General features: G+C 42.9%; 1 protein-coding gene across 2 annotated transcripts; it reads right to left on the minus strand.

The window, feature by feature from the left end:
* Window positions 1-615: 615 nt before the first annotated feature.
* Window positions 616-16,729, minus strand: LOC106562668 (very-long-chain (3R)-3-hydroxyacyl-CoA dehydratase). Of its 2 annotated transcripts, none has more exons than XM_045689678.2 (11): window positions 16,361-16,729; window positions 15,516-15,558; window positions 15,346-15,419; window positions 14,820-14,999; window positions 14,645-14,696; window positions 13,808-13,918; window positions 9,955-10,082; window positions 9,148-9,260; window positions 3,718-3,824; window positions 3,388-3,519; window positions 616-2,779 (listed from the first exon to the last, which is right to left on the minus strand). In XM_045689678.2, the coding sequence occupies exons 1-11, from the start codon at window positions 16,511-16,513 to the stop codon at window positions 2,703-2,705; spliced, it is 1,170 nt and encodes a 389-aa protein (XP_045545634.1). In that variant the 5' UTR covers window positions 16,514-16,729; the 3' UTR covers window positions 616-2,702. The 2 variants fall into 2 exon arrangements, with proteins under 2 accessions (XP_045545634.1, XP_045545635.1); XM_045689679.2 differs by having other exon boundaries at window positions 14,835-14,999; window positions 16,361-16,691.
* Between the last annotated feature and the right edge of the window lie 22 nt (window positions 16,730-16,751).

Below are 16,751 nucleotides of genomic sequence, written 5' to 3' on the forward strand. Positions count from 1 at the left end.
ATGAACTCATTGGACTCCACTCAATGAAATCATTTTGATATTTAGGCTGATGCCTTCCTTTAGTGTTGAGACATCCCACTACAGCTAGGCATACTAAAGAGGCTATTATGAGGAGATAAAGGACACCTATATAAAGGGGTTATTATGAGATAAAGGACACCTATATAAAGGGGTTATTATGAGAAGATGAAGGACACCTATATAAAGGGGTTATTATGAGATAAAGGACACCTATATAAAAGGGGTTATTATAAGGAGATAAAGGACACCTATATAAAGGGGTTATTATGAGATAAAGGACACCTATATAAAAGGGGTTATTATAAGGAGATAAAGGACACCTATATAAAGGGGTTATTATGAGGACATAAAAGACACCTATATAAAGAGGTTATTATGAGGAGATAAAGGACACCTATATAAAGAGGTTATTATGAGGAGATAAAGGACACCTATATAAAGGGGTTATTATGAGGACACCTATATAAAGGGGTTATTAAGAGATAAAGGACACCTATATAAAGGGGTTATTATGAAGGGATAAAAGACACCTACATAATTGTGGGTTTTTATTCACACCACCAGCTGTGCTCTTTTCATAAATAACTACAGATATTCACTTTATTTCACACAACTTTATTGGTTATTATAATATCACACATTATAATTTATCCTTCAACCATTCAAAACCTTTTATTAAAACACATGATTCCAGACAGTGATCCTCTTCCCTTAATTCTCTAACAATGTCCATTTCCCTGAGGTTCTGGGCTCTGACTGGTTCTCTATGTCCGTTTCCATGACAGGGAGTGTGCAAGAGCACACTCTAGAAGTGTGGAGAGTCGGGACGCATCTCTAACCATGTCATCAGACACAGATCAGTGAGCCTTTGAACAACACGGCAAGGATGGCATGATGGAGATAGTCCCCATGATATCTACTATAAACATCACTGGAGAATACAGTAGCTTACATCCCAGAATGCAGCTTGATTCTATACTGCATGAGAAACACTGTTGGCATACAAAATTTCATTTAGGAATAAAGCAATATTTAAAAAAGGTCCAATGCAGCTGTTTCATGTCAATATCAAATCATTTCTGGGTAACAATAAAGTACCTCACTGTGATTTGAATTAAAATGGTCAAAAATAAAACAAAAGTAGATTGTTAACAACGGGTCTGTCTGGGAGTGGTCTGAGTGGGGAGGGGAAAACTCAAAATGTGCTGTTATTGGCTGAGGGGTTTAGAACTCTTCTTTCTTATTGGTTTATTAACTAATTCACCCCATAGTGATGTCACCGTGGAAGGCCAAAACTCCATCCTGCCAAAACAGGCTGAAATGTCAGACAGTCTATTCAAACAACTCTTACATTATCATAATGTTCACAATTTCACAGTGTTATTCCAACCTCATAGTGTGGACATATATAGAAATACATATTTCTGAGTGCACTGGGCCTTTAAACAACAACTTGTAACAAAACAAATGTATAGCATTCAGCCTGACGCTGACTCATGGTCAGATGGGATAGTAGTAAAGTACAACATGACTGTTATATCAATGACTGGAACAGAGTCAGCGTCAATTCAGTTCTATTCAGTCAAGTCATTAAAGTGGATCCAAATTTAAAAAAAGAGGGATTTGAAAACTCCTCATAGAATACAATGGGCAATTTTTATTTGACTTCCTGAATTAAAAGTGAAGGCAGGTCCATTATGAGGATTACAGTAGCTGCAAAATGGGGTTCAGAAAAGACATAAGTTGTTTAGTCTGGCCAAGAGAAGCTAGAACCGTTTATAGTACGGCTCCGTCAATACTAACAGTACAGTATGACATGGATCTGTCAATACTAACAGTACAGTATGACATGTATCTGTCAATACTAACAGTACAGTATGACATGTATCTGTCAATACTAACAGTACAGTATGACATGTATCTGTCAATACTAACAGTACAGTATGACATGTATCTGTCAATACTAACAGTACAGTATGACATGTATCTGTCAATACTAACAGTACAGTATGACATGCATCTGTCAATACTAACAGTACAGTATGACATGTATCTGTCAATACTAACAGTACAGTATGACATGTATCTGTCAATACTAACAGTACAGTATGACATGGACATAAATCATACAAAGAGGGTATGAATTGAATGCACTTGTTTGTGTTAGAGGAGGTACCTCTGATGGACAGACTGGGTGAGGAAGAGAAGGGTTTGTGTTAGAGGAGGTACCTCTGATGGACAGACTGGGTGAGGAAGAGAAGGGTTTGTGTTAGAGGAGGTACCTCTGATGGACAGACTGGGTGAGGAAGAGAAGGGTTTGTGTTAGAGGAGGTACCTCTGATGGACAGACTGGGTGAGGAAGAGAAGGGTTTGTGTTAGAGGAGGTACCTCCACAGTTAAAGGAGAAGACGAGGATGTGGTCGTTTGTTTATCAGTGGAGGAGAGAAGAGAGGAAAGGGTGTGAAAGGAAAGGAAGGTGTGAGAGGAGAGGGGAGAGAGGACAGAGATGTGCAGTGAGGAGAGAGGTGTAAGGAGAGGAGAGGTGTGAGAGAAGAGAGGACAGAGGAGAGGGGAGAGAGGACAGAGATGTGCAGTGAGGAGAGTGGTGTAAGGAGAGGAGAGGTGTGAAAAGGCAACCAGCAGTGAGACTGGAGAGATCGTGAGGTTTGTCTTTCTATCCGTTAGTTCATTTTCCTCTTCCTGGAGCGCATTCGTCTCCTCCTCTGGCGAAACAGATGGCGAAAGTTGATGAACAGGCCTGGGAAGAAAAAAACAACTTTTTATAATTTAAAATATTTTTTAAGCGCAAACCCCATCCACTTGGCATGCCAGAAAAGTCAAGTCCAAGCAAACATACTGTAAGAAAACAAATCTTATTTTGACCCAGGTTTGTTAGCGATGTGACAAAGTGTATGTTTCTCCCTTAGTGGCATTGACAGATCCTGAAACATGACAGCTAGATACAGCTGGAGGGTGGAGGGTTAGAGAGAGGGTTAGGGTGGAGGGTTAGAGAGAGGGTTAGGGTGGAGGGATAGGGTGGAGGGATAGGGTGGAGGGATAGGGTGGAGGGATAGGGTGGAGGGTTAGGTTGTAGGGTCAGGGTGGAGGGTCAGGGTGGAGGGTCAGGGTGGATCGTCAGGGTGGATCGTCAGGGTGGATCGTCAGGGTGGATCGTCAGGGTGGATCGTCAGGGTGGAGGGTTAGTGTGGAGGGTTAGTGTGGAGGGTGTAGGGTTAGGGTGTAGGGTTAGGGTGTAGGGTTAGGGTGTAGGGTGTAGGGTTAGGGTGTAGGGTTAGGGTGGAGGGTCAGGGTGGAGGGTCAGGGTGGAGGGTCAGGGTGTAGGGTCAGAGAGTGGTACTAACTGACCGAGGAACATGAGGACCAGGTAGATCTTCAGAGTGAAGGAAAAGCTGAAGGACGAGCCCAGGACCGTAGGTAGAGGGATGCTGTACAGACGGGTCTCATCAAAGACAGGCAGGGACTGGATCACAGCTATAGCTAAGAGGGAACAGACAGGACAGAGAGGAATACATAGCAACACTTGGATATCTGGGTAATAACTAAGTAATATCTTGTTTGACTACAAACATCATAACTCTATTATTTACATACAATTTACATAATAAGTGAATATAGCAGGCATAGAGCTCTCTGAGTGTGTGTGTGTGTGTGTGTGTGTGAGACAGGTCCACTGACCCTCTGCTAGCACCCCCAGAGGGTAGAGGGGCATCCAGATGGAGTATCTGAGCCAGGTCAGCAGCTTCCAGTCTGTGTCGATGCAGGCCAGCATGTAGAATGGATACCTGGGACACACAACAAAACAACAGGCTTATTTAGCATCAATGCAGGTCAGCATGTAGAATGGATACCTGGGACACACAACAAAACAACAGGCTTATTTAGCATCAATGCAGGTCAGCATGTAGAATGGATACCTGGGACACACAACAAAACAACAGGCTTATTTAGCATCAATGCAGGTCAGCATGTAGAATGGATAATATAATGTCCATTCATGGTTACAACTAGCTGGTAATATAATGTCCATTCATGGTTACAACTAGCCTCCCTAGCTGGTAATATAATGTCCATTCATGGTTACAACTAGCTGGTAATATAATGTCCATTCATGGTTAAATGAAGATCTGTAGATAAAATCGTATTTGTCACATGTGGTAGATATAAATAGGTGTCACGTCCTGACCCTAGTAAGATGTCATTTTCTATAGTAGAGTAGGTCAGGGCGTGACGGGGGGGTGTTTTGTGTTTTTCTATGTTTTCTATGTTTAAGCTCTAGTTTTTCTATTTCTATGTTGGGGTTTGGGTTGATCTCCAATTGGAGGCAGCTGGTCCTCGTTACCTCTGATTGGAGATCATATTTAAGTAGTTTTTTTTTTCTTCCTGTTTTTGTGGGTTATTATCTTTTGAGTAGTGTTTGTTTCTCTCTGCGTCACGGTTTGTTGTTTTTGTATTTTCAATTATTTGTGTATTGCAAAGGTTTCACGGATTTAAATAAAATGTGGAACTACAACCACGCTGAACTTTGGTCCGATCCTTTCGACAGCCGTAACAATAGGTGTAAAGTAATTAGGCAGCAGGATAGAATAAACAGTAGCAGCAGTGTATGTGATGAGTCTAAAAAGTTAGTGCAAAAAGGGTTAATGCAGATAGTTAAATAGTTAACTAACAGCTACCCAGGCTAACTATTTAGTAGTCGTGTGGCTTGGGGGTAGAAGCTGTTCAGGGTCCTGTTGGTTCCAGACTTGGTGCATCGGTATCGCTTGCCGTGCAGGAGCAGAGAGAACAGTCTATGATTTGTGTGGCTTGAGTCTTTGACAATTTTTAGGGCATTCCTCTGACACTGCCTGGTATAGAGGTCCTGGATGGCAGGGAGGTTGGCCCCAGTGATGTACTGGGCCATACTCACTACCCTCTGTAGTGTCTTGCGGTCAGAGGCCAAGCAGTTGCCATACCAGACAGTGATGCAGACAGTCAAGATGCTGCAGCTGTAGAACATATTGAGGATCTGAGGGCCCTTGCCAAATCTTTTCATGCCTTCTTCACGACTGTGTTGGTGTGTGTGTGGACCATGTCAATTCCTTAGTGATGTGGACACCGAGGAACTTGAAGCTCTCAACCCGCTCCACTACAGCCCAGTCGTGGATGGGGGCATGCTCGGCCGTGGGTTTTCTGTAGTCCACGATCAGCTCCTTTGTCTTGTTGACGTTGAGGGAAAGGTTGTTGCCCATGCACCACACTGCCAGGTCACTGACCTCCTCCCTATAGGCTGTCTCAACGTCATTGTTGATCAGGCCAACCACCGTCGTGTTGTCAGCAAACTTAATGACGGTGTTGGAGTCGTGCGCTGCCACACAGTTGTGGGTGAACAGGGAGTACAGGAGGGAACTAAGCATGCACCCCTGAGAGGCCCCCGTGTTGAGGGTCAATGTTGCTTACCCTCATCACCTGGGGGGCAGCCCGTCAGAAAGTCCAGGATCCAGTTGCAGAGGGAGGTGTTCAGTCCCAGGGTCCTGAGCTTAGTGATGAGCTTGGAGGGCACTATGGTGTTGAAAGTTGAGCTGCAGTCAATGAACAACATTCTCACATAGGTGTTACTGTCTAAATCTTACATCGGCTACAGAGAGCGAGATCACACAGTCGTCCGGAGCAACTGGTGCTCTCATGCATGGTTCAGTGTTGCTTGCCTCGAAGCGAGCACAGAAGGCAATTAGCGCGTCTGGTAGGCTTGCGTCACTGGGCAGCTCACAGCTGGGTTTCCCTTTGTAGTCCGTGATAGTTTGCAAGCCCTGTCACATCAGAGCCGGCGTAGTAGGATTTGATCTTAGTCCTGTATTGACGCTTTGCCTGTTTGATGGCTCGTCGGAGGTCGTAGTGGGATTTCTTATAAGCGTCCGGATTAGTGTCCCGTTCCTTGAAACCGGCAGCTCTAGCCTTTAGTGCGGATGTTGCCTGTAACCCATGGCTTCTTATTGGGGTGGGTGGGTGGGTAGGTAGGTAGGTAGGTAGGTAGGTAGGTAGGTAGGTAGGTATGGTCATTGTGAGGACGATGCCATCGATGCACTTATTACCGAAGTCGGTGACTGATGTGGTAAACTCCTCAATGTAATCGGTTGAATCCCAGAACATATTTCAGTCCGTGCTAGCGAAACAGTCCTGTAGATGTCTGTTGTTCGGATATCATGGCAGTAATGGTGCAGAGTACCCAGAGTACAATGTACTGTTATGATCTCCACCCGGCACAGCCAGAAGAGGGCTGGCCACCCCTCAGAGCCTGGTTCCTCTCTAGGTTTCTTCTTAGGTTCCTGCCTTTCTAGGGAGTTTTTCCTAGCCACCGTGCTTCTACATTTGCATTACTTGCTGTTTGGGGTTTTAGGCTGTGTTTCTGTACAGCACTGTGACATTGTCTGATGTAAAAAGGGCTTTATAAATACATTTGATTGATTGATGACAATTTCCTCACACCAGACCACTCTTTTTAGGATACTTTGATAGCAGGTTAGGATAATTAATGTAGCAGGTTAGGAGACTAAAGTTGAGGTTATAAAAATGGTTAGGGAAAACACATGAAAACCATATACTAGATCTCTATTGACTATACTATAGAGGTAGAGTCACCTGTAGGTCTCTATTGACTATACTATAGAGGTAGAGTCACCTGTAGATCTCTATTGACTATACTATAGGAGGTAGAGCCACCTGTAGATCTCTATTGACTATACTATAGAGGTAGAGCCACCTGTAGATCTCTATTGACTATACTATAGAGGTAGTCACCTGTAGATCTCTACTGACTATACTATATAGGTAGAGTCACCTGCAGATCTCTACTGACTATACTATAGAGGTAGAGTCACCTGCAGATCTCTAGTGACTACACTATAGAGGTAGAGTCACCTGTAGATCTCTACTGACTATACTATAGAGGTAGAGTCACCTGTAGATCTCTATTGACTATACTATAGAGGTAGAGTCACCTGTAGATCTCTATTGACTATACTATAGAGGTAGAGTCACCTGTAGATCTCTATTGACTATACTATAGAGGTAGAGTCACCTATAGATCTCTACTGACTATACTATAGAGGTAGAGTCACCTGTAGATCTCTACTGACTATACTATAGAGGTAGAGTCACCTGTAGATCTCTATTGACTATACTGTAGGAGGTAAAGTTACCTGTAGATCTCTATTGACTATACTATAGAGGTAGAGTTACCTGTAGATCTCTATTGACTATACTATAGAGGTAGAGTCACCTGTAGATCTCTATTGACTACACTATAGAGGTAGAGTCACCTGTAGATCTCTATTGACTATACTATAGGAGGTAGAGTCACCTGTAGATCTCTATTGACTATACTATAGAGGTAGAGTTACCTGTAGATCTCTATTGACTATACTATAGAGGTAGAGTCACCTGTAGATCTCTATTGACTATACTATAGGAGGTAGAGTTACCTGTAGATCTCTATTGACTATACTGTAGGAGGTAAAGTTACCTGTTGATCTCTATTGACTATACTATACAGAGGGGGAAAAAGTATTTGATCCCCTGCTGATTTTGTACGTTTGCCCACTTACAAAGAAATGGTCAGTCTATAATTTTAACTGAAGGTTTATTTGAACAGTGAGAGACAGAATAACAACAAAAAAATCCAGAAAAATGCATTTCAAAAATGTTATAAAATGATTTGCATTTTAATGAGGGAAATAAGTATTTGACCCCTTGTTGGCAATCATAGAGGTCAGACGTTTCTTGTAGTTAGCCACCAGGTTTGCACACATCTCAGGAGGGATTTTGTCACTCTTCTTTGCAGATCTTCTCCAAGTCATTAAGGTTTCAAGGCTGACGTTTGGCAACTCGAAACTTCAGCTCCCTCCACAGATTTTCTATGGGATTAAGGTCTGGAGACTGGCTAGGCCACTCCAGGACCTTAATGTGCTTCTTCTTGAGCCACTCCTTTGTTGCCTTGGCCGTGTGTTTTGGGTCATTGTCATGCTGGAATACCCATCCACGACCCATTTTCAATGCCCTGGCTGAGGGAAGGATGTTCTCACCCAAGATTTGACGGTATATGGCCCTGTCCATCGTCCCTTTGATGCGGTGAAGTTGTCCTGTCCCCTTAGCAGAAAAACACTCCCAAAGCATAATGTTTCCACCTCCATGTTTGACGGTGGGGATGACGTTCTTGGGGTCATAGGCAGCATTCCTCCTCCTCCAAACACGGCGAGTTGAGTTGATGCCAAAGAGCTCCATTTTGGTCTCATCTGACCACAACATTTTCACCCAGTTGTCCTCTGAATCATTCAGATGTTCATTGGCAAACTTCAGACGGGCATGTATATGTATTCTTGAGCAGGGGGACCTTGCGGGCGCTGCAGGATTTCAGTCCTTCACGGCGTAGTGTGTTACCAATTGTTTTCTGGTGACTATGGTCCCAGCTGCCTTGAGATCATTGACAAGATCCTCCCGTGTAGTTCTGGGCTGATTCCTCACCGTTCTCATGATCATTGCAACCCCACGAGGTGAGATCTTGCATGGAGCCCCAGGCTGAGGGATATTGACAGTTCTTTTGTGTTTCTTCCATTTGCGAATAATCGCACCAAATGTTGTCACCTTCTCACCAAGCTGCTTGGTGATGGTCTTGTAGCCCATTCCAGCCTCGTGTAGGTCTACAATCTTGTCCCTGACATCCTTGGAGAGCTCTTTGGTCTTGGCCATGGTGGAGAGTTTGGAATCTGATTGATTGATTGCTTCTGTGGACAGGTGTCTTTTTTACAGGTAACAAGGTGAGATTAGGAGCACACCCTTTAAGAGTGTGCTCCTAATCTCAGCTCGTCACCTGTATAAAAGACACCTGAGAGCCAGAAATCTTTCTGATTGAGAGGGGGTCAAATACTTATTTCCCTCATTAAAATGCAAATCAATTTATAACATTTTTGCCATGCGTTTTTTCTGGATATTTTTGTTGTTATTCTGTCTCTCACTGTTCAAATAAACCTACCATTAAAATTATAGACTGGTCCTTTCTTTATCAGTGGGCAAACGTACAAAATCAGCAGGGGATCAAATACTTTTTTCCCCCCACTGTAGAGGTAGAGTTACCTGAAGATCTCTATGGTGCTCCAGAGGTAGAAGACGAAGAAGACCACTGATTTGTTCTGCATCTCCTCCAGACTACCGAAGATCACAAACAGGATTACGTTCCTACCCACCACCTGGACAGGTAAATTAAAAAAAAATCACAGAAACACACTTCATTAAAGGGTTAATTCACCCTAAATACAAAATCACTTGTCCTCGCCCTGGATGCACCCTGGCCTCGCCCTGGATGCACCCTGGCCTCGCCCTGAATGCACCCTGGCCTCGCCCTGAATGCACCCTGGCCTCGCCCTGAATGCACCCTGGCCTCGCCCTGAATGCACCCTGGCCTCGCCCTGAATGCACCCTGGCCTCGCCCTGAATGCACCCTGGCCTCGCCCTGAATGCACCCTGGCCTCGCCCTGAATGCACCCTGGCCTCGCCCTGAATGCACCCTGGCCTCGCCCTGAATGCACCCTGGCCTCGCCCTGAATGCACCCTGGCCTCGCCCTGAATGCACCCTGGCCTCGCCCTGAATGCACCCTGGCCTCGCCCTGAATGCACCCTGGCCTCGCCCTGAATGCACCCTGGCCTCAACCTGAATGCATCCTGGCCTCAACCTGAATGCATCCTGGCCTCAACCTGAAAGCCTCCTATGGGCAAGGAGAGACAATCTATGCATTGGGTTGGTTTACAAAACCACCCCCGCTAACTTTAGCGTTGACTAACCAAAAACAACTCAAGTCAATTTAACCTAAATTAGCATGTGTTTTAATTTAAACCCAAGTCATTTTGAAAGTTAGATTTGTGTGTGTTTGGATTGAAGCCTACCTGGATCATAGCTGGGAACACCCCTGTCTTGACCAGACCCACTAGAGGGTTAATGACCTCTGCTACGGCCATCATCTGACAGAAGTACATCATGTCAGCAATGGTGTGGAACGTGTCATAGAACGAGTCTGACGAGAGAGAGAGACAGAGAGAGAGACAGAGAGAGAGAGACAGAGAGACAGAGAGAGACAGAGATCACTCCAAACCCAAGAGCTGAGCCCAGAAACGAGCCCTCTCAGTCAGCTGGTGATGGACCTCACCAACCAAGCTGACACCAGCACTGCTTCAAAAGAAACAATTCAAATAAACAAAATCATGAACCAATCAAAGGACTCATATTTACAACATTGGAAAAATAAAACAAAATCCCAAAGCCGACTAAATTGCCATCTGACCCTAAACAGAGAATATGATTATCTCTACTCTGTCAGAGATACGAAGCAGAGAGAGATCCTTACCAAGTACAGGCTGAGTGACCACCGATTGGCAATAGAAACCGGCAGACATAAAAAGACATGGCTACCCAAAGAGGAGCGTGTATGTGGTCACTGCACGACAGGGGAGGTAGAGACAGAGATGCACTTTCTCCTTTACTGTGATTAATATTCCTCACAAAGAGATTCCTTATTCACAGAAATGACTACATTTATTCCAAATTTGAACTTATTAAACCCAGAGGAAAAACAAAAAATACTCATGGGCGAAGGAGCAACGGCTCCTCTTCCAGCCAAATATGTATTTGCCTGCCACAGCCTGAGGGACACTGAATAATAACATCTGCATAGTAAACAGTAACTTACTTATTATTACTATTATTGTTATTACTATTATTATTGTTGTTTATCATTCCAAATAGTAGTGGTATGGGTAGTAATGGTAATGATAACAGTTTAGTGATGGTGGTGGTAGTGGTAATGATGATAGTAGTTGTAGTACTGATGTAATGGTGAAGATGACCGTTATTTAGTTATAAGTTAGTTATAGATTCATTTTCCATATTTAGATTTTTATATTTATTACATTCTACTATTTTACTACTATTTTATTGTTATTATTTTTATATTTAATTTTGTATTATTATTTACTGCCATTTTATATTATTATTTGTTATTGTTTATAATTGTATTACAATGTATATTGTATACATTGTTGCTTTGGCAATATTGACACAATGTTTTTCATGCCAATAAAACAGCTTGAATTTGAAAGAATTTGAATTTGAGAGAAAGAGAGAGACAGAGAGATCGAGAGAAAGAGACCGAGAAAGAGAGAAAGAGAGAGAGACAGAGAGAGACAGAGAGAGACAGAGAGAGAGGAGAGAGAGAGAGAAAGAGAGATAAGACAGAGACAGAGAGAGAGAGACAGAGAGAGAGAGAGAGAGGGACAGAGAAGGAGAGAGAGAAAGAGAGAGGTAGAACACAGTGGTGTTAACATGCTCATCATTACTAATATAACCACCACCACCACTAGCATATCCAGTAGCCTGGTTCCATACTGTACATGCTCATCATTACTAATATAACCACCACCACCACTAGCATATCCAGTAGCCTGGTTCCATACTGTACATGCTCATCATTACTAATATAACCACCACCACCACTAGCATATCCAGTAGCCTGGTTCCATACTGTACATGCTCATCATTACTAATATAACCACCACCACCACTAGCATATCCAGTAGCCTGGTTCCATACTGTACATGCTCATCATTACTAATATAACCACCACCACCACCACTAGCATATCCAGTAGCCTGGTTCCATACTGTACATGCTCATCATTACTAATATAACCACCACCACCACCACTAGCATATCCAGTAGCCTGGTTCCATACTGTACATGCTCATCATTACTAATATAACCACCACCACCACTAGCATATCCAGTAGCCTGGTTCCATACTGTACATGCTCATCATTACTAATATAACCACCACCACCACTAGCATATCCAGTAGCCTGGTTCCATACTGTACATGCTCATCATTACTAATATAACCACCACCACCACCACTAGCATATCCAGTAGCCTGGTTCCATACTGTACATGCTCATCATTACTAATATAACCACCACCACCACTAGCATATCCAGTAGCCTGGTTCCATACTGTACATGCTCATCATTACTAATATAACCACCACCACCACTAGCATATCCAGTAGCCTGGTTCCATACTGTACATGCTCATCATTACTAATATAACCACCACCACCACTAGCATATCCAGTAGCCTGGTTCCATACTGTACATGCTCATCATTACTAATATAACCACCACCACCACTAGCATATCCAGTAGCCTGGTTCCATACTGTACATGCTCATCATTACTAATATAACCACCACCACCACTAGCATATCCAGTAGCCTGGTTCCATACTGTACATGCTCATCATTACTAATATAACCACCACCACCACTAGCATATCCAGTAGCCTGGTTCCATACTGTACATGCTCATCATTACTAATATAACCACCACCACCACTAGCATATCCAGTAGCCTGGTTCCATACTGTACATGCTCATCATTACTAATATAACCACCACCACCACTAGCATATCCAGTAGCCTGGTTCCATACTGTACATGCTCATCATTACTAATATAACCACCACCACCACTAGCATATCCAGTAGCCTGGTTCCATACTGTACATGCTCATCATTACTAATATAACCACCACCACCACTAGCATATCCAGTAGCCTGGTTCCATACTGTACATGCTCATCATTACTAATATAACCACCACCACCACTAGCATATCCAGTAGCCTGGTTCCATACTGTACATGCTCATCATTACTAATATAACCACCACCACCACTAGCATATCCAGTAGCCTGGTTCCATACTGTACATGCTCATCATTACTAATATAACCACCACCACCACCACTAGCATATCCAGTAGCCTGGTTCCATACTGTACATGCTCATCATTACTAATATAACCACCACCACCACTAGCATATCCAGTAGCCTGGTTCCATACTGTACATGCTCATCATTACTAATATAACCACCACCACCACTAGCATATCCAGTAGCCTGGTTCCATACTGTACATGCTCAAGTCCAGTGGTTCTCAACCTATTTTAGTTACTCTACACCAATCACATTTAGCTGTGCCTGAAGTACACCCCAAGTACCATTTGATGTGTATTTCACCAGTAGGTCTATGTTCTCATTAGTGCCCTCAAGTATTTCTGTGGATAGACCAAACACAACAGGGTGGCAACCACTGCTGTAGTCAACTCTTACATTGTTGTGAAGACATACAAACAGAATTAGGCTAAAACACAAAACAGACTGGACCACCAGGCTATTCAAAGCTATTTGCAAGACAAATTCATCTACAGACTAGAGTCAATGTTCCCTTTCTCATATTCAAATTGACACATCTATGAATAAAGAGCCTGTTTAGTTATTCTAGGGAAGTAACACGTCGGCTTGTTGAGGTGGTTTAATCTGACTCACTCAGATCACTTCACAGAAACACAACTGAATAAAAATTACATTAAAACTAGACAGCTTTCAGCTAAAAACAATAACAGGAAGAATGATAATGTATGTAAATATTAGTGTTATATGAGCCATCTATACTAACTGTCTGACATTATGATGAAGAACCAGTTCTGATGTAGCTACTTCCAACCGTAGCTGTTGAGTTTAAAAGGAATGATTCTGATTGTATTCTTATTCATCCCTGACCACTTTTCCATTCCTGATCCCTTAACCTACTTTGTGTCTATGGCCAACGCTGTAGTCAACTCTCAAGAAAACCTACCAACAAACAACAGCTGCTAACACGCTGAACCCTCAGCGGGCTCCGGACCACTGACCTTGTCCCAGGATGAAGAGACGGACGGTCATGTTGACAAAGATCCAGGAGAAGCCCAGGAACTGGACCAGGTTGTACATGAACAGATACCCCTTCTTCAGACCCAGGTAGGCTGAGAGAACAAACTAGATATTAACATAACAGCTTTAAAACACATAACATCAGGTTATACATGAACAGATGGCCCTTCTTCAGACCCAGGTAGGCTGAGAGAACATTGTACAGCTTTTAATAAAACACATTTAAATAAATTCAAAGGAGACTCCAGTCAGTTGGTTTTGTATGTCTATACCAAAACCAAATTATTTGAAATTACATTTCAGATATCTAGTACTTAAAAAAGGTAACTTGTACTTGTGTGTGGTATAAACTAAAAGATAATGCACAGTCAAAACCAGGGTTCCCCAATTGGCGGCCCGCGGGTGGATTTATTTGGACCCCCAACTTTTCTGAGAGAAAAAAAAAAGTTGCATTTTTTTTCTTTTGCATTTTCATTGTTGGAGATAAAAGTGTGTAAAAACACCAGGATTTTAATTTTGGAAAATCTGTTCCCAAGTATTCCCACGCATAATAGAGAGAGACGTGATCGTATACAACTTTAAGCAAGGTTTGAAATGATCCGTTTTGGATTCTTGCCGTCAAATTGTAGTCTACAAATGATTTGTACTTATGTTCCGGTCTGCCGACCAACTGGTGAAGAAAAATAAATAAATCAGCCCGAGGCTGAACCTAGTTGATGATCCCTGGTCTAAACCAACAGCATCTTTAACAAGAAATGTAAATATTCAGATTAGAGATAAGGGCTGCGGTGTTCACAGCTGCACCGCTCGGTACTTACGGTCTTTACGGATTCTTGACTCGATGCTGACCTTGTTTATCTTCTCCTCTTCCTGAAAACAAACAGAGAGACCATCAGGTGTAATAAATGTCATAACACCCTTATAAAAGACAAATAAATAAAGCCTTATACTTCCTTATGTATTATTACATGTAAAAGTTATACCAAAACTGACCCTGGTCCTTACTACCTTAGCCTGAAGCTCCATCTCCGCGTCTGATTCGTCGAGCCAACGGTCGAAGTCTGGTGCCAGGAAGAGAGGTTTCCTCTCCTGCAGAGTGAGTCTATCCCACCAACGCTGCTCTTGCTTCCTCACTGTCACATTTACCAGGCGCTGGGTCGACCTGTGACTAACCTGGCAGACAGACACAGACACACAGTGAGTATGATAATAATTGTAGACAACACAGGAGGTTGGTGGCACCTTAATCAGGGAGTACAAGCTCGTGGTAATGACTGGAGCGGAATCAGTGGAATGATATCAAACACATGGTTTCCATGTGTTTGATGCCATTCCATTTGCTCTGTTCCAGACATTATTATGAGCAGCCTCCTGTGAAATAACACTTAATAAACCACACTCAGGGAACAGTAACAATCTCTAGTACCAGAAGAGAATGTTTGTCTTTGAGACTGAGAAGAGTGTGAGGTATTATCACTAATGAAACACTACATTTTTGGAACAGAAAATAATAGAATACCTCAGGTTTTACTGGTTCCAGGAAGTCCAGACTGAACTCATAGTCATTGTCTCCTTTAGCTCCATGACCCTGAGCTGTCCAACAAAGAAACATTGGTTTAATACCATGTACTCTGTACAGACTACAGTTATTTTCATTCTTTCTGTTCCAACGTAATACAAAACACCAACCTTTGAATTGCAGGGTGTTGTCTTGTACGCAGATATCAAGATTCTAAAATGCAAAAAGAAAATGTCATGCATCAAAACCTCAAAAAGCGGAAGACTGTCTGTCAGCTACAAGACTAAATATAGAAACCACTAAGATTGGTTCAGATGAAACTAAGTGACTGAATGGCTGATATGGATGTGTTTCCTTCACACCTCCAGCATCACTGAACATATTGTGATGACATTACACACAGTACCACGTAGCTGGACTACATGTGATCACGGTGCACCTTGAGTGAGTAGCTGTGTTTTGCTGAATGGCTAAACTGGATCCAGCGATCATCATGACAATTCCTGAATCTTTTATGAAGCATGACATTTGGTTAGATGCACCACCACTAGCAACTACAACTCAATATTAATTACAGTAGCTTCAGTAGCTGAGCGTTTGCTGCTGTCTAGCCTCGTCGAGAACCATACTTCTCAGGACGACGACCTGATTTTGTAATGTGGAATACTGGATCAGGATACTATATAAAAATAAAAGTTACTCTGTCTAGTAGTGACATGCTACACTTTTGTTATCACTCGGTATAGCTAATAGAACAGTGGTAAATTAGCTAGCTAGATTTATGAGTTTACTAGCTAGCTAGATTTGAGTTTACTAGCTAACATGTAAGCGTGGGCTGGTATCACTCCGTTCTCAAAGGAGCATTGTAGCTAATGTAATGTATGTCATTTGTTCATGTCAGCAACGTGCATTCACACTTATTACTGTCTGAAAGTGACGTTGACTATCTAGCTAGCTTGTTATCCTAACCATCTAGCTCGGTGACAGGTCGGTCCCGGAGAGCACCGTAACAAACCTTAGCGTCACTCAGCTCCACACGCAGGTAGATGTCTCCATGACGCTGTGCCCAATACACGTGGGGTGTGAGGGTCGGCATTGTGATATCTAAAGATACTGTTAGTGAAACGTTATATCTCCGAGAAGCAAAGATGGAGATCCTCCGCCTCATTCATTGGGACAGCTGGCTAGAGGCGGAAACAGTCATCCCAGGATACTCAGGGGTGCGTTCAGTTCGATTGAACGTTTACGTTGCTTAACGGTTTGTACTGGTTCCCTAAAACGATCTTGAACATACTTTGAGGTACGTTTGGTGGGTGTGTATTGAAGCAATTTACTGTAAATGACTGCGGCACAGCGTTCCTCCAACACAAAACCCACCCAACCACGCCTTCCTCGTTTTTGAACTG

This window comes from Salmo salar, chromosome 11, assembly GCF_965601325.2.
Source record: "Salmo salar chromosome 11, fSalSal1, whole genome shotgun sequence".
Taxonomy (NCBI): Eukaryota; Metazoa; Chordata; class Actinopteri; order Salmoniformes; family Salmonidae; genus Salmo; species Salmo salar.